At 47.9% G+C, this 23,757-nt stretch overlaps 1 protein-coding gene across 2 annotated transcripts in view; it reads right to left on the minus strand.

The window, feature by feature from the left end:
- Positions 1 to 767: 767 nt before the first annotated feature.
- Positions 768 to 23,757, minus strand: part of acaa1 (acetyl-CoA acyltransferase 1) — a 36,447-nt gene continuing 13,457 nt past the window's right edge. Inside the window, exons 8-12 of one of the 2 annotated variants that reach the window (XM_085987397.1) lie at positions 20,564 to 20,754; positions 11,234 to 11,413; positions 5,227 to 5,282; positions 4,338 to 4,483; positions 768 to 3,310 (exon numbers count right to left, since the gene is read on the minus strand). In XM_085987397.1, the coding sequence (XP_085843523.1) occupies positions 3,235 to 3,310; positions 4,338 to 4,483; positions 5,227 to 5,282; positions 11,234 to 11,413; positions 20,564 to 20,754 (649 nt within the window). In that variant the 3' untranslated portion in view covers positions 768 to 3,234. Of the gene's footprint in view, positions 3,311 to 4,337; positions 4,484 to 5,226; positions 5,283 to 8,977; positions 9,074 to 11,233; positions 11,414 to 20,563; positions 20,755 to 23,757 lie in introns of those variants that run through there. The other variant, XM_085987398.1, reaches the window with a different exon arrangement.

The following is a 23,757-nucleotide window of genomic DNA, read 5'->3' on the forward strand; positions in this document are numbered from 1 at the left end:
GGGCCTGGTTACGGGGCATCGCTGCGGTTCTTACCGGGGGCGGCTGTCCCAGTTGATTTCGGGACATCGCTGCAGCAGTTGGTGCCGGGGGCAGCGGTCCCATGTCCCACGGTCGCGATGGCCATGGCGCGACGCCGTTACGCGAGTATGCTTCGAGGTTTCGGTGGGCCGCATCTAGCGAGAGCGCAAGGGCTACGGCCATCTTCAGGTCGAGCTCCTTGCTTTCGAGCAGTCTCTGCCGGGAGTAGTCGGACTGGAGGCCCCTGACGAAGGCATCACAAGTCCCTCCGCGTGCCCCGCAGCCGTTACCTCCTTACAGTCGCAGTCTCTGCAGAGTGTCTGTAACGCCCGTAAAAATGCCTCTACCGATTCCCCCGGTTGCTGCCTGCGGGATCCCAAGAGGTGTCTGGCGTAAATCGTGTTCACTCGGCGCGTGTATTGCCCTTTTAGTAGTTCGAGGGCCGCCGTGTACGTAGTAGCGTCCCGGATGAGCGTATATACTTGAGGGCTCACCTGGGCGGTCAAAACTTTTAGTTTGTTCTCCTCCGATGTCACGGCGGAGGCTCCTAGGAAGGATTCAAAGCAGCTCAGCCAGTGTTCGAAATTGGTTGATGAACCCGCTGCTTGAGGGTCGAGGTCCAGGCATGCCGGTCTGAGGGCTCGCAGCAACGCCTGCTGTTGTTGCTGTTCAGGTGTCGCCATTTTACTTCTAGTTAATAAAATTGATACGCTTATCAATTACTCCATAAAAGACGATGAATCAGGAAGGTGATGAAAAGGCTTTTATTAACTAGAGAACAGAGCATGCCTCTCGTGGGTGGCTGGTTCCAAGAAGGAAGTGAGTCGGCGAAACCCCCACCTTTATACCTGGTCATGTGGGCGGAGTCAGCTGAGGCATGCCTTGGTACACAGCGCCACCCAGAGGTAACAATATACAATAACAGTGGTTTACCACAATAAACCAGCACCACGCTGGTGCCGGATAAAAGAGAGTTCCCTGTACCCAGTCACCTAAATATCTTTGGACTCGAAGCGTAGTAGGGTGGCCTGAATGGCCTTCATGTGTGTGAAAATGGTTTTCACTGTCAATGATCGGCAGTCAGCCCTCAGAGAGGTCAGCAGAAAGCCACCAATCCCTGCCGTCAGACTATTAGGCACGATTTCAAAATAATCTGTTTCGCTAAAGCAAGGGTGAGGAGCCGAGGCCCAGCCATCAAGACTGAAAAGAGCAAGAGGTATCAAGACATATAAAACAGAAAATGCTGGAAATAGTCAGCCGGTCTGATGAAAGGTCATCAACCTGAAACGTTAACTCTGTTTCTCTCTCCACAGACGCTGCCTGACCTGCTGAGTATCTCCAGCATTTTCTGTTTTTATTTCAGATTTCCAGCATCCGCAGTATTTGACTTTGAGAGAGATACGAGGAGGTAGATTAAGCAGTGGACTAGGCAACAGGAAGCCTGGGTTTTAAAAGCCTTTAGGTGGAAGGCAAAGCTGAAAATAAAGGAATTTGCAGTTTTGAGGAAAAGAATGGGTTCGAGTAGGAGATGGTGGGGTGAGGCATAATCACCAACAGCAGGGAGGAAGGAGGATGGGTAGGGTAGCATATTAGGAACTTAAAAGGAGCAAATTACTAGCAAAAGAGATTGGGTTGATTGATTGATTGATGAGTGAAAGAGAAGGAACAGAAATTGGGAAAGGGGAGAGCCGCAGAGGATACAGTGATGGGGGGAAAAAAGTCAGGATGAACCAACTAGCTGAGAGATGGTGATTTGAGGTAACCTGGATAGTGACGATATAACTGCTTTAAAAGTGCGTGGTAACAGACCCCATCAAAGGACCTGTACTGTGGTATATCCAATACAAACCAGAATTCAATGTGTATATACAAGAGGTGTGCTTGTATAATTCTAAGTGCTAATTAATAATAAAAAGTAAAAACAAACAGCAGGATTTTCATGGTGGGTGACAGAGAGCCAAGAAATATTTAACTTCTGACCCAGTTCCAACCCACTCACAATTTCAGTGCTACAGTCAAGCCACTGGTCAAGACTTCAGTTGTTATTCGGCAATCCCCCACCACAAACCTCCACACACTTAAGCACAAGTCCTGGTACAATGATCACTAATGGGGCCTGACCCACTCGCCTAGCGCGCTCGCCGTTAAGAACACTTTGCACATTCACGGTTCACTGTCCTAGTACATTAATCATTCACAACAAAGTCAATAACTCTGGTTCACCGTTACCTCTCACGATACAGGAAACCAAAGTCGTTTCACTTTATTACATTCCGTAAACAGCTGAAATTGTGTCTTAATCACATACAATTAAACTACGCTATGTGGTGTTGGGGTCTGGAGAAGGGAAGGATGAAAAAAAGGTTCCTTCTCAAGTAGCACGTGCGCCAGGCTGGTAATGTTGAGTGGGCTCCGACCTTTCCATCGAGAAATCTTGGCAAAGGGACGGGTCCATAATGCAGGTCACCAAGGCTGAAGAGAGTAGGAGAGATGAGGAGGATCAGCTGAACGGAGGACAGTAACTGCGGCTTTTAAAAGCCCGCAATCTGTGGGAAGGAAGGAAAGGCCGAGGGAGGTGAGGAGTTCCAGTTTTGGAGGCCCGGAGAGAGAGATCATCCTGCAAGGAGTCTAGGCTTCAGAAGTTGCAGGGTAAAGGATGGATATTTAGGACTGTGTACGTGCAGCTAGATCAGCGGGCTTGGTCAGTTGACTACAGATCGAGCAAGGCAGATGAATTAAAAAAGGCAGCGTACAATCATTCGGTCACCACTGTGCCCATTGAATTATTGAGGTTAATTCTTAAAATTAATTTTAAAAATCACATTCAGTTTCATCAGGCAGTCGAATTCCCAGTATAATGGAATACTGATGCACTGTCCCAATTATTTCCAAACTCCCCAGACGGCAAATTCTTAATGCCAGCAAGACAACACCCCCCCGCCCCCCTTGAAGAGGAGGAGTCCAGATGTGGTGTCGATAGAAAATCAACTAATTCCATTCATTCCCAGAGTATTAGCACTAGACCTGGGCAGTTAGCTGGGATGGTGGCCGTTATGTCCTGGTGTTGAACGGGAGAATAGTGCAGCAAAAGGGGAACCTGGATTAGGGAGAGATTAACCAGGGAGCAGTACTCGAAGGGACAGTCCGTGTTACGTGTTCACTGTTATTGGTGGTCGAGCAGTTTTTCCCCACCTGCGGTCTTCCTGCTGAAGATCTCAGTTTGCAGGGTATTCAAAGACGGCAGCAGCCCCCATTCCCGTCCCAATGCACATGGAGACAATGCCATAGGCTCTGGAACACAAGCACAAAGTTATTTACGCAGCAGTCTCCTACTAGAAAGTAGAAGCAGAGGACATCAATGGGAATGAGTGGAAAGCAAACACCAGAAGCGTTAAGCCTGAAGAATGGGAAATGTTTGGAATAATTTACCAACAAGGAGGGAGAAAACATTGGGGATATTCAAAATACAATCAGATGCCATGATGGAAGAGTCAAGGAACTAGTACCAGCTGTGGCTCAGTCAGAAGGTTGTGGGTTCAAGTCCCACTCCAGAGACTTGAGCACAAAATCTAGACCGACCACTCCAGTGCAGTGCTGAGGGAGAGCTGCACTGTCGGAGGTGCCGCCTTTTGAATGAGGCCCCGTCTGCTCTCTCAGGTGGACGTAAAAGATACCATGGCACTATTCGAAGATGTCCGGGCCAGTATTTATCCCTCAACCAACATCACTTAAAAAAAAAAACCCCAGATTATCTGGATATTCCTCTCATGTCTTTGGGATGTCCAGAGGTCATAAAACACATTATATAATGCAAGTTGTTTCTATCTTTTACAACAATAACTTGCATTTATATAGCGCCTTTAATGGAGTAAAACGTCCGAAGGTGCTTCACAGGAGCGTTATCAAACAAGAATTTCACTAGGATGAGCTCCGATGGGCTGAACGGCCTTTTCTCATCCTTGGAGTTTTCCCATGTAGGTGTTTAAAATGGTTGTGACCACCCCCCCCCCCCCAATGGATTTAGAACGGTGCCTGGATGTCGGTGGGAACCAGAGACTGTGTTACACTGAGTCGTTCGATGCCCCTAATGAACAAACACCCTACAGGTCCCCAGTGTCTGACTTCTACTGGTTAACGTTTCTTGCTGTAACGTGGCTGGGATGCTGAGCACAGCAGAGGTGGAGTGACATTGGGAAAAGACAAAGAGAGAGAGAGAGAGAGAATAGTGACAATGGGGGGTTGTAATTTACCAGGGACTAACTATTTTACAGCCATATACACGGAGGTACTTTGTGTATATGTAGGCGGACACACTCACCTCCTTCCCCTGCGTTTCAGCTCATTCAACAGCGTAACGATCTGCCGTGCCCCCGTGCAGCCCAGTGGATGTCCCAGCGCTATGGCACCACCATTAGGGTTCACCTTCTCCATGGGGATACCCAGCTTCTCAACACAGTACAGAGCCTGAGAGGAGGAAGAGAAGAGAGAGAGGAGTGAGTCACAGTTTAGCCCAGTCCAATACTGACTGTGGGCGTCGCTGGCAAGGCCGGACTTTATTGCCCATCCCTAGTTGTCCCTTGAGAAGGTGGTGGTGAGCCGTCTTCTTGAACCGCTGCAGTCCGTGCGGTGAAGCTACTCCCACAGCGCTGTTAGGGAGGGAGTTCCAGGATTTTGACCCAGCGACGATGAAGGAATGGCCGATATACTTCCAAGTCAGGATGGTGTGTGACTTGGAGGGGAACTTGGAGGTGATGGTTTTCCCATGCGCCTGCTGCCCTTGTCCTTCTAGGTGGAAGAGGTCGCGGGTTTGGGAGGTGCTGCCGAAGAAGCTTTGGTGAGTTGCTGCAGTGCATCTTGTAGACGGTACACACTGCAGCCACGGTACGCCGGTGGTGGAGGGAGTGAATGTTTAAGGTGGTGGATGGACCATTCTGCTTTCAATTGACACTCACTGATTTTCTTTTATTCATTTATTTACTCGCTACGAGTTCCCAAGTTTAGAAACTATGATGGAAAGGGAAAACCGCTGGAAAACCAGAACCTTTTGGCAACATCTGAAAGAGAAAACATGGACAAACTCGGACACAACTCATTAACCCATCGATCCTCCTTCGTCACACACAGGCCTGCTGTGCATTTCCAGCACTTTCTAATTCAGATTTCCCGCATTCAAGGCAGTTCTTAACGTTTTAATAAACCTTTCTCACCTGACTAGCGAATGCTTCGTTTATTTCAAACACATCGATGTCATTGACTGTTAGTCCTGAAGGAGGGAAAAAAATTAAAAATTAAAATTAAATCAAACGTGGTCTTTTAGGCACTAATATGATTCTATGCTATTGCAATGAGTTGAAGAACATAAGAAATAGGAGGAGCAGGTCATACGGCCCCTTGAGCCTGCGCCACCATTCAATAAGATCATGGCTGATCTTCGACCTCAACTCCACTGATCCCCACATCCCTCGAGTCCCAAAATCTATCGATCTCAACCTTGAATATACTCAAAGACTCAGCATCCACAGCCCTTTGGGGCAGAGAATTCCAAAGATTCACAACCCTCTGAGTGAAGAAATTCCTCCTCATCTCGGTCTTAAATGGACAACCCCTTATCCTGAGACTATGCCCCCTAGTTCTAGACTCTCCAGCCAGGGGAAACAACCTCTCAGCATCTACCCTGTCAATCCCCTTCAGAATCTTCTATGTTTCAATGAGATCACCTCTCATTCTTCTAAACTCCAGAGAGTATAGGCCCATTCTACACAATCTCTCCTCATAGGTCAACCCTCTTATCCCAGGGATCAATCTAGTGAACCTTCGTTGCACCGCCTCCAAGGCAAGTATATCCTTCCTTAGATAAGGAGACCAAAACTGTGCACAGTACTCCAGGTGTGGTCTCACCAAGGCCCTGTACAATTGTAGCAAGACTTCCTTACTCTTATACTCCAACCCCCTTGCAATAAAGGCCAACATGCCATTTGCCTTCCTTATTGCTTGCTGTACCTGCATGCTAACTTTGTACTAGGTCACATAGAATGATACAGCACAGGAGGCCATTCGGCCCATCATGCTTGCGCCGCCTCTTTGAAAGAGCTGTCCAATTAGTCCCGCTCCCTCTGCTCTTTCCTCATAGCCCTGAAAATTTTTCCTTTTCAAGTATTTATCCAATTCCCTTTTGAAAGTTATTGGGCCTGAATTTCCGATCGGAGGCTTCGTGCGGGCGGGTGCCTCCGATCAGAAAAAATCTGCGCATGTACCTGCTGGCTCTGCGGGTCCCGAGGCTTGTGATCCTGGGCCTCTGCTCTACGAAATGCGCGGAGGCCCAGGTATCCCTGGTTCACAAGCGTCCCTGGGATCACGTGGGCCATGGGGAACCAATCAAAGAAGGGAATCCCCTTTCACACTTTTGACAGGTCAATCCGCACAGACCTGTGAAAAGTATGAATGGGGATCACTGAAAAAACAGTAAAACATTAAATAAATTTTTAAAAAGGCATTTAAAATAATTAAAATGACATTAAATTAAATATTTTAAACAAAGGGCTAAAAATAAACTTACCTTTTTAAAAGTATTTTAAAATTATAAATCAGTGAAAAAAAAATTTTTTTTAAAACTCTTATGCTGGTAAAAGCAGGCCTTACGCAGGCTTTTACCAGGTGTAAGATTTTTAAAGGTTTTCAGCGGGCGGAGGTTATGCAGAAAGCGGAACTCACTGCCCGCGGAGGCCAGCAGGCGGGTGATCTGTCAAGAAGATTCTTGACAGATCGCAAGTGCCGGGTTTTAGTGCATGTGCTGTGCATGCCTAAACCCAGCACTTGCGAGGCCCCTATGGGTGCGGACACACCTCGTCCGCACCTGTGGGGGTCGGAAAATCCAGCCCATTATTGAATCTGCTTCCACCGCCCTTTCAGGCCGTGCATTCCAGACCACAACAACATGTTGCATAAAACAATTCTCCTCATTCCCTCTCCTGGTTCTTTTGCCAATTATCTTAAATCTGTGCCCTTAGAATACTGTGTACAGTTCTGGTCGCCACAGTACAGAAAGGATATTGCAGCTATTGAAAGGATACAGGAGAGAGGAACCAGAATGATTTGAGGGGATGGAGGGATTGAATTAGGGGGAGCGATTATGTAAATTTGCCTTATCCTCGCTGGAAAAGAGAAGGTTTAGAGGTGATACGATTACTGTTTTTAGGATTCTAAAGGGACTAGATAATGTCGACTGTGACAAGCTGTTCCACCTTGTCCAGAACAGTAGAACCAGGGGACACGGTCTGCACTTGAATTCAAGCTAATCTGCAGAAACAACATTTCATTGAGCGAGGGGTCAATCTATGGAACAGGCTCCCGAGATGGTGGAAGCAGTTAGTATTGATTTATTCAAATGCAAATTAGATAAATTTCTTTAGAAAGTAACATTTTGGGATTCAGGATAGGAGTAATGAGAGACATGACGTGTGGTAAGTGTAACGTACTTGGGAGGAACAGGTGACTTTGGACCTATGGTTCCCAAAGCTCTCCACCACTGGGGGTTTCCCCCACCTCATGTCTGGGTCTGTTGTAGACTAATTGATAAGAGATTGATTGTTGCGAGCAAGAAATATAAAAACAGATTGTAAGAGTTTCTACAAGTATGTAAAAAGGAAGAGAGTAGCAAAAGTAAACATTGGTCCCTTAGAGGCTGAGACAGGAGAAATTATTGTGGGGAATAAGGAAATGGCAGAAACGTTAAACAAATACTTTGTATCTGTCTTCACAGCAGAAGACACAAAAAAATACCAAAAATGGTGGGGAACCAAGGGTCTAATGAGGGTGAGGAACTTAACGTAATTAATATAATTAGAGAAAATGTACTAGTGAAACTAATGGGATTAAAAGCCGACAAATCCCCTGGACCGGACGGCCTACATCCTAGGGTTCTAAAAGAGGTGGCTGCAGAGATAGTGGATGCATTGGTTTTGATCTTCCAAAATTCCCTAGACTCTAGAACAGTCCCAGCGGATTGGAAGGTAGCAAATGTAACACCGCTATTCAAGAAACGAGGGAGAGAGAAAACAGGGAACTACAGGCGGGTTAGCCAAACATCAGTCGTCGGGAAAATGCTGGAATCCATTGTTAAGGAAGTGGTATCAGGGCACTTAGAAAATCATAACATGATTAGGCAGAGTTAGCATGGTTTTATGAAAGGGAAATCATGTTTGACAAATTTATTAGAGTTTTTTGAGGATGTAACTAGCAGGGTAGATAAAGAACCAGTGGATGTAGTATATTTGGATTTCCAAAAGGCATTCGATAAGGTGCCGCATAAAAGGTTATTACACAAGATTAGGGCTCATGGGCTTGGGGGTAATATAGTAGCATGGATAGAGGATTGGTTAACGGACAGAAAACAGAGAGTAGGGATAAATGGATCTTTTTCAGGTTGGCAGGCTGTAACTAGTGGGGTGCCGCAAGGATCAGTGCTGGGGTTGGGGTCTCAGCTATTTACAGTCTATATCAATGACCTAGATGAAGGGACTGAGTGTAATGTATCCAAGTTTGCTGACGATATAAAGCTAGGTGGGACAGTAAGCTGTGAGGAGAACACAAAGAGTCTGTAAAGGGATAGAGATAGACTAAGTGAGTGGGCAGTAAGGTGGCAGATGGAGTATAATGTAGGGAAATGTGAGGTTATTCACTTTGGTAGGAAGAATAGAAAAACAGAATATTTTTTAAATGGTGAGAAACTTTCAAATGTTGGTGTTCAGAGAGATTTGGGTGTCCTCGTGCAAGAAACACAAAGTTAGCATGCAGGTACAGCAAGCAATAAGGAAGGCAAATGGCATGTTGGCCTTTATTGCAAGGGGGTTGGAGTATAAGAGTAAGGAAGTCTTGCTACAATTGTACAGGGCCTTGGTGAGACCACACCTGGAGCACTGTGCACAGTTTTGGTCTCCTTATCTGAGGAAGGATATACTTGCCTTGGAGGCGGTGCAACGAAGGTTCACTGGATTGATTCCTGGGATGAGAGGGCTGTCCTATGATGAGAGGTTGTGTAGAATGGGCCGATACTCTCTGGAATTTAGAAGAATGAGAGGTGATCTCATTGAAACATACAAGATTCTGAGGGGGATTGATAGGGTAGATGCTGAGAGGTTGTTTCCCCTGGCTGGAGTGTCTAGGACTAGGGGTCACAGTCTCAGGATAAGGGGTCGGCCATTTAAGACTGAGATGAGGAGGAGTTTCTTCACTCAGAGGGTTGTGAATCTTTGGAATTCTCTGCCCCAGAGGGCTGTGCATGCTGAGTCGTTGAGTATATTCAAGGCCGAGATCGATAGATTTTTGGATTCATGGGGAATCGAGGGATATGGAGTTCAGGCGGGAAAGTGGAGTTGAGGTCGATGATTAGCCATGATCTTACTGAATGGCGGAGCAGGCTCAAGGGGCCGAATGGCCTACTCCTGCTCCTATTTCTTATGTTATGATTAATCAACAACTTCATCATCATTATATCGTGCAATGGGGGTTCCAGCGTCCTTGGTTCATTAGGGGGACCCAGCGCATTAATGGAGACTGGACCAAAAAGGGATAGATCCGAGTATTACTGAAATGGTGAAAAGCTAGAACAGTAGAAGGCCGAGAACAGCGGAAGTCCAGAGAGATTTAAGGGTCCGTGTACACAGATCACTAAAATGTCGTAGTCAGGTACAAAAATAATCAAAATGGCTAAAGGAATGTTAGCCTTTATAACTAGAAGGCTGGAATATAAAGCGGAGGAAGTTTTGCCACAAAGCCCTGGTTAGACCACATCTGGAGCACTGTGTACCGTTCTGGGCACCGCACCTTAGCAAGGATATACTGGCCTCGGAAGGAGTGCAGCGGATTTATCAGAATGTTACCAGGGCTCCAGGGGTTAAATTATGAGGCGAGTTTAAATAAACTAGGCTTGTATTTCCTGGAATATAGAAGGTTAAGGGGTGATTTGATTGAGGTTTTTAGGATTTTGAAAGGAATTGATTGGGTAGAGAGAGAGAAACATTTTCCGCTGGTGGGTGGAGTCGAGGACAAGGGGGACAGAACCTTAAAATCAGAGCCAGGCCATTCAGGAGAGAAGTTAGGAAACACTTCTTCACACAAAGGGTGGTAGAAGGGTGGAACTCTCACCCACAAAAAGCAGCAGATGCTAGCTCCATTAATACTTTTAAATCTGAAACCGATCGATTTTTGCTAGACAAGGGTATAAAAGGACATGGGGCCAAGCCGGGTGATAGAGTTGGGATACAGATCATCCGTGATCTCGTTGAATGGCGGAACAGGCTTGAGGGGCTGAATGGCCTCCTCCTACGCTATGCGGAGAGGGGGAGAGATGAGGCATACTGGCCTCTGGATGGACGCTGCTTAGCTCCACCGGGGGAGAGGCTCTAGGGGAGGGAACTGCCCAGGACAGCCAAAGAAAGGCAAGACCATGTTTACATTGCGGATCAGCCCACTTACTCAGAGGGGACAGTGCCCGGGAGGGATGGGGAGGGGGCGGGGGTGAAGAGACCGGGGCACCTCCACCCTCTGATGGAGGGCAGGTGGTTGGTCCCCTGGCCCTGTAGACGAGCCAGGTGATGGAGACACACCAGTGGAGGCACAGGCGCCCACTGCGTCTCATTCAAACATAGAATTGCTGGTGGCTGTCACTTTGTACCGATCAACACTTGACCTACACTGGCCCCCAGTCCGGAAACACCTCCAGTTAAAAATGTCATCCTTGTGTTCAAATCCCTCCATGGCCTCGCCTCTTCCCATCTCTGTACCCTCCTCCAGCCCTACAACCCTCCAAGATCTCTGCGCTCCTCCAATTCTGGCCCCTTACACAACTCCGATTTTCATCACTCTACCATTGGCGGTCATGCTTTCAGCTACTGAGGCCCAAGGCTTTGGGAGTCCCTCCCCAAACCTCTCCGCCTCTCGCTCCTCCTTTAAGACACTCCTTAAAACCTACCTCTTTGACCAAGCATTTGATCACTTGTCCCAATATCATCTTATGCGACTTGGTGTCAAATTTTGTCTGATGATGGCTCCTGTGAAGCGCCTTGGGAGGTTTCACTACGTTAAAGGCGCTGTATAAATGCAGGTTGTTGTTGTATATGTTGGGATGCACTGCATGTACCACCACTCGGGTGGAGGAGCGTTACGCTTTGAAAGCAAAGGTTATTTCCCCCCGATGCAAACAGCCGCTCATCGTACCCGCTTTCTCCAGTGCTGCTGGGATGGCGTAGGCGGGTCCTATTCCCATGACGTCTGGTGGGACTCCTACTACCGCGTAAGACCTCAACACACCCAGGATGGGAAGGCCAAGCTCGATGGCCTTGGAGCGTCTCGCCACCAGGACTGCAGCGGCACCGTCACTAACTTGGCTCGAGTTTCCTGTCAACACAAAGTCGCCAACTTTTACATTCGAAATGCACAGATACATGAAAACTGAGGTAACATCAGGTGACGGAGACAGATGGGTGGCAGATGAAATGGGTTGAGAAGACTCCAGGACAGCGGCCTTCTCATTTACACTTTATTTTGCTCGTCAACACCTCAGAAAAGGAAATCATGGGCACAACCTTCATGAAAGTCCAACCTTCTTTACAGGTTTAGACAGTGTACAAAGCCCAGAGTGCATCTTGTGCACAGACATCACTGGCCCACCCAGGCAACAATTTCCACTGTGAAATAAGAACACAAGAACATAAAGAAATAGGAGCAGGAGGAGGCCATTCGGCCCCTCGAGCCTGCTCCGCCATTCAATGAGATCAGGGCTGATCTTCTACCTCATCTCCACCTTCCTGCACTATCCCCATATCCCTTGATTCCCTTAGTATCCAAACATCTATCGATCTTTGTCTTGAATATACTCAATGACTGAGCCTCCACAGCCCTCTGGGGTAGAGAATTCCAAAGATTCACCACCCTCTGAGTGAAGAAATCTCTCCTCATCTCAGTCCTAAATGGCCGACCCCTTATTCTGAGACTGTGACCCCTGGTTCTAGACTCCCCAGCCAGGGGAAACATCCTCCCTGCATCTACCCTGTCAAGCCCTGTAAGAATTTTATTGAGATCACCTCTCATTCTTCTTTGCTAAGCAAAGTCTGAGGGCTGTTGTAGGCTGTGGGACACTGCCAGAGTTGGAAAGAGCAAAAGCGACGATAAATCAAGAAGTTTTCCCCATTTTCCAGCACGGACATCCTTCAATTGTAGCACAAAATTCACAAACTCTATACAAAGTTTTTCTGGAAGAAAAATACCTCAATAGTTAAAAAATAAAAACAGAAGACTGCAGGGAGGAGCAGAGCACAAAGCTGCTCAGGAGGTTTTAGTTGGTCCGTTCCGGACCTTGCTGTATCCCTCTCATGGTGCTTTTCTTTATTTTAATTTTAACCCGGCCAAAACCCATAGTGATGGACAACGTGAAAACTGGGAACAGTAGAAGGGAAAACTCAAGAAATGGTGATTAGGAGGCTGTCAAACTTGGGTTTTAAAGGCCTATAGATCGCAAGAAGGAGGAAAAGGCTAAGTGAGGCGAACAGTTTTGAGAAATGAGAGTTAAGAACAAGAAATTATATGATGTGTCTTAATTTCATAGAATCTTACAGAACAGAAGGAGGCCATTCGGCCAATGCCAGCTCTCTGAAAGAGCTGTCCAATTAATTCCACTCCTCTGCCCTTTCCCCAGAGCCCTGCAAATTTCTCCTTCTCAAGTATTTATCCAATTCCCTTTTGAAAGTTACTATGGAATCTACTTCCACTGCCCTTTTCAGGTAGTGCGTTCCAGATCACAACGACTCGCTGAAAAAAATTCTCATCTCCCCTCTGGTTCTTTTGCCAATTACCTTAAAATCTGTGTCCTCTGGTTACCCACCCTTCTTACCAGTGGAAACAGTTTCTCCTTCTGATTTTGAACACCTCTATCAAATCTCCCCTTAACCTTCTCTGCTTTAAGGAGAACAATCCCAGCTTCTCGAAGACTCTCCACATAACTAAATTCCCTCATACCTAAGAAATCACACAACAGCATGTTATAGTCCAACAGCTTTATTTGAAATCACAAGCTTTCGGAGCGCTGCTCCTTCGTCAGGTGAAGTGGAGAGGTGCATATAGGCACAGCATATATAGTCAGAGAATAATGTCAGATGTTTACAGGTAATCTTTCTAACTGCCTTTTATCACACCTCGGCAGAGAGATAATCACAGCAATCAAAGGTGTGAATGGTGTCCAAACAGGTCAGTCAGGAAAACATTACATCAAAGAACAATGAGGTGGGGTCACAAGGGGTCAAATGTTGCAGATGCTGGGGTCTGTATGAAAAACAAAAATCAAACAAAAAACGTTTTTTGCTGGAAATCACAGCAGGTCCGGCCGCATCTGTGTAGAGAGAACAAACCAATGACGACTCGAGTCTGGATGACTCTACGTCAGGTGGGGTTACATGTAGCGTGACATGAACCCAAGATCCTAGCGTATCAGGCAACGGAACCCTGTGTGAGAACCTCTCTGGATACGTCGAAGGCATCCTGAAACCCATCGTACAGGGAACCCCCAGCTTCTGTCGCGACACTACAGACTTCTTACAGAAACTCAGCACCCACGGACCAGTTGAACCAGGAACACTCCTCGCCACGATGGGCGTCTCGGCACTCTACACCAGTATCCCCCACGATGACAGCATCGCTGCGACAGCCTCAGTACTCAACACCAACAGCCAATCTCCAGACGCCATCCTACAACTCATCCGCTTCATCCTTGACCACAATGTCTTCGCCTTCGACAACCAGTTCTTTACCCAAACACACGGAACAGCCATGGGGACCAAATTCGCACCCCAATACGCCAACATCTTCATGCACAAGTTCGAGCAAGACTTCTTCGCTGCACAGGACCTCCAACCAACGCTATACACCAGATACATAGAAACATAGAGATAGGAACAGGAGTAGGCCATTCGGCCCTTCGAGCCTGCTCCGCCATTCAATGAGATCATGGCTGATCTTCGTCTGAGATCATAGCTGATCTTACCAGTTCAGTACCCCGTCCCCGCCTTTTCTCCGTAACCCTTAATCCCCTTAGCCTTCAGAAATATATCCAATTCTCTCTTGAAAATATTTATTGAATTAGCCTTCACAACCCTCTGTGGCAGGGTGAAGTGAAGAAATTCTTCCTCATCTCTGTTTTAAATGATTTGCCCGCTATTTTTAGACTGTGGCCCCTGGTTCTGTGCTCCCCGGCCATTGGAAACATTCTCTCTGAATTCAGCCTGTCCAGGCCTGCCATAATTTTATATGTTTCGATGAGATCCCCTCTCAATCTTCTAAACTCCAGTGAGTACAAGCCCAAACTATTTAATCTCTCTTCGTAGGTCATTCCCGCCATTCCAGGTATCAGCCTGGTGAATCGCCGTTGCACTCTTTCCATGGCAAGAACATCCTTCCGCAGATGGGGCGACCAAAACTGTACACAATACTCCAGATGCGGTCTCACCAGCACCTTGTACAGCTGTAGTAAGGTATCCCTATTCCTATACTCGAACCCCCTTGATATGAAGGCCAACATACCATTTGCCTTCTTAATCGCCTGTTGCACCTGCATGCTCTCCTTCAGTGACTGGTGCACAAGAACACCCAGGTCCCTCTGCACTTCCCCATCTCCCAATCTATTGCCATTTAGATAATAATCTACCCTCCTGTTTTTACCCCCAAAGTGGATAACCTCGCATTTATCCACATTATAGTGCATCTGCCACGTATCCGCCCATTCCCCCAACCTGTCCAAATCGCACTGTAGCCTCCTGACATCCTCATCAGAGCCCACCCCTCCTCCTAGTTTAGTGTCGTCAGCGAATTTGGAAATATTGCATCCAATTCCCTGATCCAGATCATTTATATATATTGTGAACAGCTGGGGTCCCAGGACAGATCCTTGCGGCACCCCGCTGGTCACTGCCTGCCACTCCGAAAACGAGCCGTTTATTCCAACTCTCTGTTTTCTATCCGCCAGCCAGTTCTCTATCCACGTTAATACTTTGCCCCCAATCCCATGAGCCTTAATTTTGCATGATAATCTTTTGTGTGGAACCTTATCGAAGGCTTTCTGGAAGTCAAGGTACACCACATCCACTGGCTCTCCCCCATCTATTTTACCAGTTACTTCCTCAAAAAATTCCAGCAGATTAGTCAAACACGATTTACCCTTTGTAAATCCATGTTGACTCTGTCCGATCCTTTCCCCATTTGTCAAGTGCTCCGCTATTTTATCCTTAATAATGGACTCTAGCATTTTGCCCACAACCGATGTAAGGCTTACTGGTCTATAATTCCCTGCTTTCTCTCTACCCCTTTTAAATATTGGGGTAACATTAGCTACCCTCCAATCCACGGGTACTGTTCCCGAGTCAATGGAGTTCCGGAAGATGATCCTTAGAGCATCTGCTATCTCCAGGGCCACCTCCTTAAGTACCCTAGGATGTAGTTTATCAGGCCCCGGGGATTTGTCGGCCTTCAGTCCCCTCAACTTACCCAACACCATATCCCTAGAGATACTAATTTCTGTCAGCTCCTCCCTCTCATTAGTCCCTATGTTTGCCGATATTCCTGGGAGGTTATTTGTGTCCTCCTTTGTGAATACAGAACCAAAGTATGAGTTTAATTGGTCTGCCATTTCCTTATTCTCCATTATATATTCTCCCGAATCGGACTGCAAGGGACCGACTTGGGATTTTACCAGTCTTTTCCTCCTGATATACCGATAAAAGCTTTTGCAGTCTGTCTTTATGTTTGCTGCAAGTTTACTTTCGTATTCTATTTTCCCCTTCCTGATTAATCCCTTTGTCCTCTTTTGCTGTATCCTGTACTGCCCCCAATCTTCCGGTCTGGTGCTTTTTTTTGCCAGTTGATATGCCCTTTTTTTTGATTTTATGCTGTCCCTAATTTCCCTCGTTATCCACGGTTGAGTCACCTTTTTAGGTTTATTTTTATGCCAAACCGGTATAAACATGTTCTGGAATTCTTCCATTCTATCTTTGAATGCTTGCCATTGTCTATCCACTGTCAATCCCCCCAGAAACACCACCCAATCAATCTTACCCAATTCCCGTCTCATACCCTCGTAATTCCCTTTATTTAAGTTCTGGACCTTAGTCTCTGATTCAATTTCCTCACTCTCCATCTCGACTGAGAGCTCGATCATATTATGATCGCTCTGACCCAAGGGGCCTCGTACAAGAAGATTGCTGATAAGTCCCTTCTCATTGCACAATACCCAGTCTAAAATGGCCTGATCTCGAGTCGGCTCCTTGACATATTGGTCCAGATAACCGTCCCGAAAACATTCCAGGAATTCCTCCTCCTCAGAATTTTTACTAATTTGGGTAGTCCAATCAATATGTAAATTAAAGTCACCCATGATGACAGCTGTGCTCTTATCGCACGCTTCTCTAATTTCCCTTTTTATGCCTTCCCTCACCTCCATATTACTATTTGGAGGCCTATATATCACACCCACTAACGTTTTCCTCCCCTTGCTATTTCTCATTTCTACCCATACAGATTCCGTTTCATCCGAGTTAATATCCTTCCTTTCCATTGCATTAATCCCCTCCTTTACCAGCAATGCTACCCCACCTCCCCTACCTTTTTGCCGATCCTTCCTAAATATTGTATATCCCTGGATGTTAAGTTCCCAGCCTTGCCCACCCTGCAGCCACGTTTCTGTAATCCCAATCAAATCATACTTGTTTACCTCTATTTCCACAACTAATTCATCCACCTTGTTCCTAATGCTTCTAGCATTAAGATACAAAGCCTTCAGGCTTGCTTTTTTCACACTCTCATTATGAATTAGTTTGGCCCTTTGTGTTTCTCTCCTTTGCTTATTGCTTCTCACCTTTCTACCATCTATTTCTGACTTCATATGACTTCCCTCTTTTCCACTACCTAGGTTCCCATCCCCCTGCCAAATTAGTTTAAATCCTCCCGAACCGCCCTAGAAAATATTACCCCGAGGACATCGGCTCCCTCACAGTTCAGGTGTAGACCGTCCCCTTGGTACAGGTCACTCCTCCCCAAGAACTGGTTCCAATGCCTCAAGAATTTAAATCCCTCTCCCTTGCACCACTGCTCAAGCCACGTATTTAGCTTATCTATCTTACTCTCTCTAAACTTATTAGCTCGTGGCACTGGTAGCAATCCAGAGATTACTACCTTTGAGGTCCTACTTTTCAATTTAGCTCCTAACTCCCTAAATTCAGCTTGTAGGACCTCCTCCCTCTTTTTACCTACATCGTTGGTACCTACATGTACCACGACAACTGGCTGATCCCCCTCCCCCTTCAGAATGCTCTGCACCCGCTCCGAGACATCCTTGACCCTTGCACCAGGGAGGCAACATACCATCTTGGAGTCTCGGTCTCGGCCACAGAAACTCCTATCTATCCCCCTTACAATTGAATCCCCTATCACTATAGCCCTATCCCTCTTTTTCCCGCCCTTCTGTGCAGCAGAGCCAGTCATGGTGCCCTGAACCTGGCTGCTGGTGCCTTCCCCTGATAAGTCATCTCCCCCAACAGTACCCAAAACGGTAAACCTGTTTTGGAGGGAGATGACCGCAGGTGACTCCTGCACTACCTTCCTGCCTTTACCCTGCCTTTTGGTCACCCATTTACTGTCTGAGCTAGCCTTTACCTGCGGTGTGACCAACTCACTGAATGTGCTATCCACAACATCCTCAGCATCGCGTATGCTCCAGAGTGAGTCCATTCGCAGCTCCAGCGCCGCCATGCGGTCCGCTAGGAGCTGCAGCTGGACACACTTCCTGCACACATAGTTGTCAGGGACAGTGTCCCTGATTTCCCACATGGCACAGGAGGAGCATGACACGGGTCCGAGCTGCCCTTCCATGACTTAACCCTTACAATACCCTTTTATTTACTACGATTTAGCTTAATTATTGAATTCTACTTAGAATAAGTTTGTGAAAGTACTCACCAACCAGTCACCTACCTGTTTTCTGGTGTTGTATTTTCACTGCCGCCTCCTGTCCTGGAACCTTTTCCACCTAGGTTAGGCTCCTGAAATAAAATAAATTGAACCTACCTTTTCAACTTCCCCTAACCCCTAAAAGGTTAGAGGAGGTGGAAGGGTGGGAGACACTACACTGTAGTGTTTCGGGTTTAGCAACAGCTCCACCTATATAAGAGTTACTGGCCTCCTGCTCTCCCGACTGCACCAGCTGTGAAAGAAAAAGCCCGCGAAAGGTGAGCTTTTAAACTCACCAGTTACTGGCCTCCTGCTCTCCCGACTGCCCCAGCTGTGGTCTCGGGCCTCGCCTCTCTCCGGTTTTTATACCGGGCTCCGACTCACTGCTCCCGACTGGTCTCGGGCCTCGCTGGTCGCCGGGTTTTCTCCCGAGCTCCTCCTCGCTGCTCCCGCTGGTCCCGACTGGTCTCGGGCCTCGCCTCTCTCCGGTTTTTATACCGGGCTCCGACTCACTGCTCCCGACTGGTCTCGGGCCTCGCTGGTCGCCAGGTTTTCTCCCGAGCTCCTCCTCGCTGCTCCCGCTGGTCCCGACATTTTCTTCCTATGGACCCACGGCGAAGAATCACTGAAAAGACTACACGATAACATCAACAAGTTCCATCCCACCATCAAACTCACCATGGACTACTCCTCAGAACCAGTTTCATTCTTGGACACACGAATCTCCATCAAAGACGGACACCTCAGCACTTCACTCTACCGCAAGCCCACGGACAACCTCATGATGCTCCACTTCTCCAGCTTCCACCCTAACCACGTTAAAGAAGCCATCCCCTATGGACAAACCCTGCGAATACACAGGATCTGCTCAGACGAGGAGGAACGCGATGGACACCTACAGATGCTGAAAGACGCCCTCGTAAGAACGGGATATGACACTCGACTCGTCGATCGACAGTTCCGATGGGCCACAGTGAAAAATCGCATAGACCTCCTCAGAAGACAAACACAGGACACAACCAACAGAGTACCCTTCGTCGTCCAGTACTTCCCCGGAGTGGAGAAACTACGCCATGTTCTTCGCAGCCTTCAACATGTCATCGATGACGACGAACACCTCGCTAAGGCCATTCCCACGCCTCCACTACTCGCCTTCAAACAGCCACCTAACCTCAAACAGACCATCGTTCGCAGCAAATTACCCAGCTTTCAGGAGAACAGCGACCACGACACCACACAACCCTGCCACGGCAACCTCTGCAAGACATGCCAGATCAACAACACAGATACCATCATCACACGTGAGGACACCACCCGCCAGGTACATGGTACATACTCATGTGACTCGGCCAACGTCGTCTACCTCATACGTTGCAGGAAAGGATGCCCCGGAGCATGGTACATCGGCGAAACCATGCAGACACTGTGACAACGGATGAACGGACACCGCACAACAATCGCCAGGCAGGAGTGTTCCCTCCCAGTCAGGGAACACTTCAGCAGTCAAGGACATTCAGTCTCCAATCTTCGGGTAAGCATTCTCCAAGGCGGCCTTCGAGACACACGACAACGCAAAATCGTCGATCAGAAACTGATAGCCAAGTTCCGCACTCATGAGGACGGCCTCAACCGGGATTTTGGGTTCATGTCACGCTACATGTAACCCCACCTGACGTAGAGTCATCCAGACTGGAGTCGTCATTGGTTTGTTCTCTCTACACAGATGCGGCCGGACCTGCTGTGATTTCCAGCAAAAAAAGTTTTTTGTTTTTCATACAGACCCCAGCATCTGCAACATTTGACCCCTTGTGACCCCCACCTCATTGTTCTTTGATGTAATGTTTTCCTGACTGACCTGTTTGGACACCATTCACACCTTTGGTTGCTGTGATTATCTCTCTGCCGAGGTGTGATAAAAGGCAGTTAGAAAGATTACCTGTAATCATCTGGCAGTATTCTCTAACTATATATGCTGTGCCTATATGCACCTCTCCACTTCACCTGACGAAGGAGCAGCGCTCCGAAAGCTTGGTGATTTCAAATAAAGCTGTTGGACTATAACCTGGTGTTGTGTGACTTCTTACATTTGTCCACCCCAGTCCAAAACCGGCATCTCCACATCATCCCTCATACCTGGCACCATTCTAGTAAATCTCCTCTGCACCCTCTCCAAGGCCTTGACATCCTTCCTAAAGTGCGGTGCTCAGAATTGAACACAGTACGCCAGCTGAGACCTAACCAGTGATTTATAAAGGTTTAGCATAACCTCCTTGCTTTTGTTCTCTATGCCTCTATTTATAAAGCCAACGATCCCGTATGTTTTAACAGCCTTCACAACTGTCCTGCCAGCTTCAAAGATAGATTTTAAGATAGTTGGGATGCAAGGATGAGGAAGATTAATATGAATTGCACACCATACGCGCACACAGTGCACTCTCTGCTGACTGTACACTCTCAGGTACAGCTATTTTGGTGGCGAGAGGTCCAATAAAGTAGCGGGAAGAAACGGCTGCCCTGGGTCTTGGTAAACGCTGGTGCTCCTGGCAGTCGGGTCTGTACCTGCGGTCGTGCTGCCGTTTTCCTTGAACGCGGGCCGCAGTTTGCCGAGGCCTGCCAGCGTTGTGCTGGCTCGGATCCCGTCGTCCCGGGTGACGGTGATGGTTTTCTCGTTTCCCGCCTCGTTGAGGATGGTGGTTTGCACCGGTGTGATCTCGGCCCCAAATACGCCCGTGCTCTGGGCTTTGGCAGCTCTATGATGCAAAGCAAAAAAATATTTTTAAATAGATATATATACACACACACATCTATATGGAAGAGTATCCTACTTTCGCGATAGCGCAGTGAGTTTACCCAGTGAATTGCTGAACCTTATACATCAGGAAACTCCGAGGCTCGATCAGTGTTCGGTAAACTGATGGGATGGAGGGTAGGGGTGCTACCATTTAAAAAAATTTATTCCTGGGATCTGGGCATCGCTGGCAAGGCCAGCATTTATTGCCCATCCCTAGTTACCCTCGAGAAGGTGGTGGTGAGCCGCCTTCTTGAACCGCTGCAGTCCGTGTGATGAAGGTACTCCCACAGTGCTGTTAGGGAGGGAGCTCCAGGATTTTGACCCAGCAACGATGAAGGATCGGCAATATACTTCCAAGTCAGGATGGTGTGGAACTTGGAGGGGAATTTGGAGGTGGTGGTGTTCCCATGCGCCTGCTGCCCTTGTCCTTCTAGGTGGAAGAGGTCATGGGTTTGGGAGGTGCTGCCGAAGAAGCCTTGGCGAGTTGCTGCGGTGCATCTTGTAGATGGTACACACTGCAGCCACAGTACGCCGGTGGTGGAGGGAGTGAATGTTTAAGGTGGTGGATGGGGTGCCAATCAAGCGGGCTGCTTTGTCCTGGATGATGTTGAGCTTCTCGAGTGTTGTTGGAGCTGCACTCATCCAGGCAAGTGGAGAGTATTCCAATACACACTCCTTACTTGTGCCTTGTAGATGGTGGAAAGGCTTTGGGGAGTCAGGCAGTGAGACACTCGCCACAGAATGCCTAGTCTCTGACCTGCTCTTGTAGCCACAGTATTTATGCGGCTGGTCCAGTTAAGTTTCTGGTCAATGGTGACCCCCAGGATGTTGATAGTGGGGGATTCAGCGATGGTAATGCCATTGAACGTCAAGGGGAGGTGGTTGGACTCTCGCTTGTTGGAGACAGTCATTGCCTGGCACTTGTGTGGCGCGAATGTTACCTGCCACTTATCAGCCCAAGCCTGAATGTCATTCAGGTCTTGTTGCATTTGGGCATGGACTGCTTCATTATTTGAGGAGTTGCGAATGGAACTGAACTCTGTGCAGTCATCAGTGAACATCTCCATTTCTGTCCTTATGTTGGAGGGAAGGTCATTGATGAAGCAGCTGAAGATGGTTGGGCCTAGGACACTGCCCTGAGGAACTCCTGCAGCGATGTCCTGGGGCCGAGATGAATGACCTCCAACCACCATAACCATCTTCCTTTGTGCTAGGTATGACTCCAGCCAGTGGAGAGTTTTCCCCCCGATTCCCATTGATTTCAGTTTTACTAGGGCTCCTTGATGCCACACTCAGTCAAATGCTGCCTTGATGTCAAGGGCAGTCACTCTCACCTCACCTCTGGAATTCAGCTCCTTTGTCCAAGTTTGGACCAAGGCTGTAATGAGGTCGGGAGCCGAGTGGTCTTGGCGGAACTCAAACTGGGCATCAGTGAGCAGGTTATTGGTGAGTAAGTGCTGCTTGATAGCACTGTCGATGACACCTTCCACCATTTTGCTGATGATTGAGAGTAGACTGATGGCGTGGTAATTGGCCAGATTGGATTTGTTCTGTTTTCTGTGAACAGGACATACCTGGGCCGTTTTCCATTGTCGGGTAGATGCCAGTGTTGTAGCTGTACTGGAACAGCTTGGCTAGAGGCGCCTAGTTCTGGAGTACAAGTCCTCAGCACAACAGCCGGGATGTTGTCGGGGCCCATAGCCTTCACTGTATCCAGTGCACTCAGCCGTTTCTTGATATCACGTGGAGTGAATCGAATTGGCTTCTGTGATGGTGGGGAATCTCAGGAGGAGGCCGATATGAATCATCCACTTGGCACTTCTGGCTGAAGATGGTTGCAAATGCTTCAGCCTTGTCTTTTGCACTCACGTGCTGGGCTCCACCATCATTGATGATGGGGCTATTCATGGAGCCTCCTCCTCCCGTTCGTTGTTAAACTGTCCACCACCATTCACACGACTGGATATGGCAGGTCTGCAGAGCTTTGACCTGATCCGTTGATTGTGGGATCACTTAGCTCTGTCTATAGCATGCTGCTTCCGCTTTTTAGCATGTATGTAGTCCTGTGTTGCAGCTTCCCCAGGTTGGCACCTCATTTTTAGGTTCGCCTAGTGCTGCCCCTGACATGCTCTTCTACATTCCTTATTGAACAAGGGTTGGTCCCCTGGCTTGATGGTAATGGGAGAGCGAGAGATATGCTGGGCCACGAGGTTACAGATTGTGGTGGAATACAATTCTGCTGCTGCTGATGGCCCACAGCGCCTCCTGGATGCCCAGTTTTGAGCTGCCAGATCTGTTCTGAATCTATCCCATTTAGCACGGTGGTAGTGCCACACAACACGATGGAGGGTGTCTTCAGTGTGAAGATGAGATTGCGTCTCCACAAGGACTGTGCGGTGGTCACTGCTACCAATGCTGTCAATGACAGATGCATCTGCGGCAGGTACATTGGTGAGGACGAGGTCAAGTAGGTTTTACCCCTCAAGTTGGTTCTCTCACCATCTGCCACAGGCCCAGACTGGCAATTATGTCCTTCAGGACTCGGCCAGCTATGGTGCTATCGAGCCACTCTTGGTGATGGACATTGAAGTCCCCCACCCAGAGTATATTCTGTGCCCTTGCTACCCTCAGTAGTCTTCAGCATGGAGGAGCACTGATTCATCAGCTGAGGGAGGACGGTAGGTGGTAATCAGCAGGAGGTTTCCTTGCCCGTGCTTGACCTGAAACCATGAGACTTCATGGGGTCCGGAGTCAATGTTGAGGACTCCCAGGGCCACTCCTTCCCGACTGTACACCACTGTGCCGCCACCCCTGGTGGGTCTGTCCTGCCGGTGGCACAGGACATACCCAGGGATGGCGATGGAGGAGTTTGGGACATTGGCTGAAAGGTATGATTCTGTGAGTGTGACTATGTCAGGCTGTTCCTTGACTAGTCTGTGGGACAGCTCTCCTAATTTTGGCT

The sequence above is a fragment of the Somniosus microcephalus genome, chromosome 5, assembly GCF_052327205.1.
Source record: "Somniosus microcephalus isolate GS21.2 chromosome 5, FLI_Smic_1.0, whole genome shotgun sequence".
Lineage (NCBI taxonomy): Eukaryota > Metazoa > Chordata > Chondrichthyes > Squaliformes > Somniosidae > Somniosus > Somniosus microcephalus.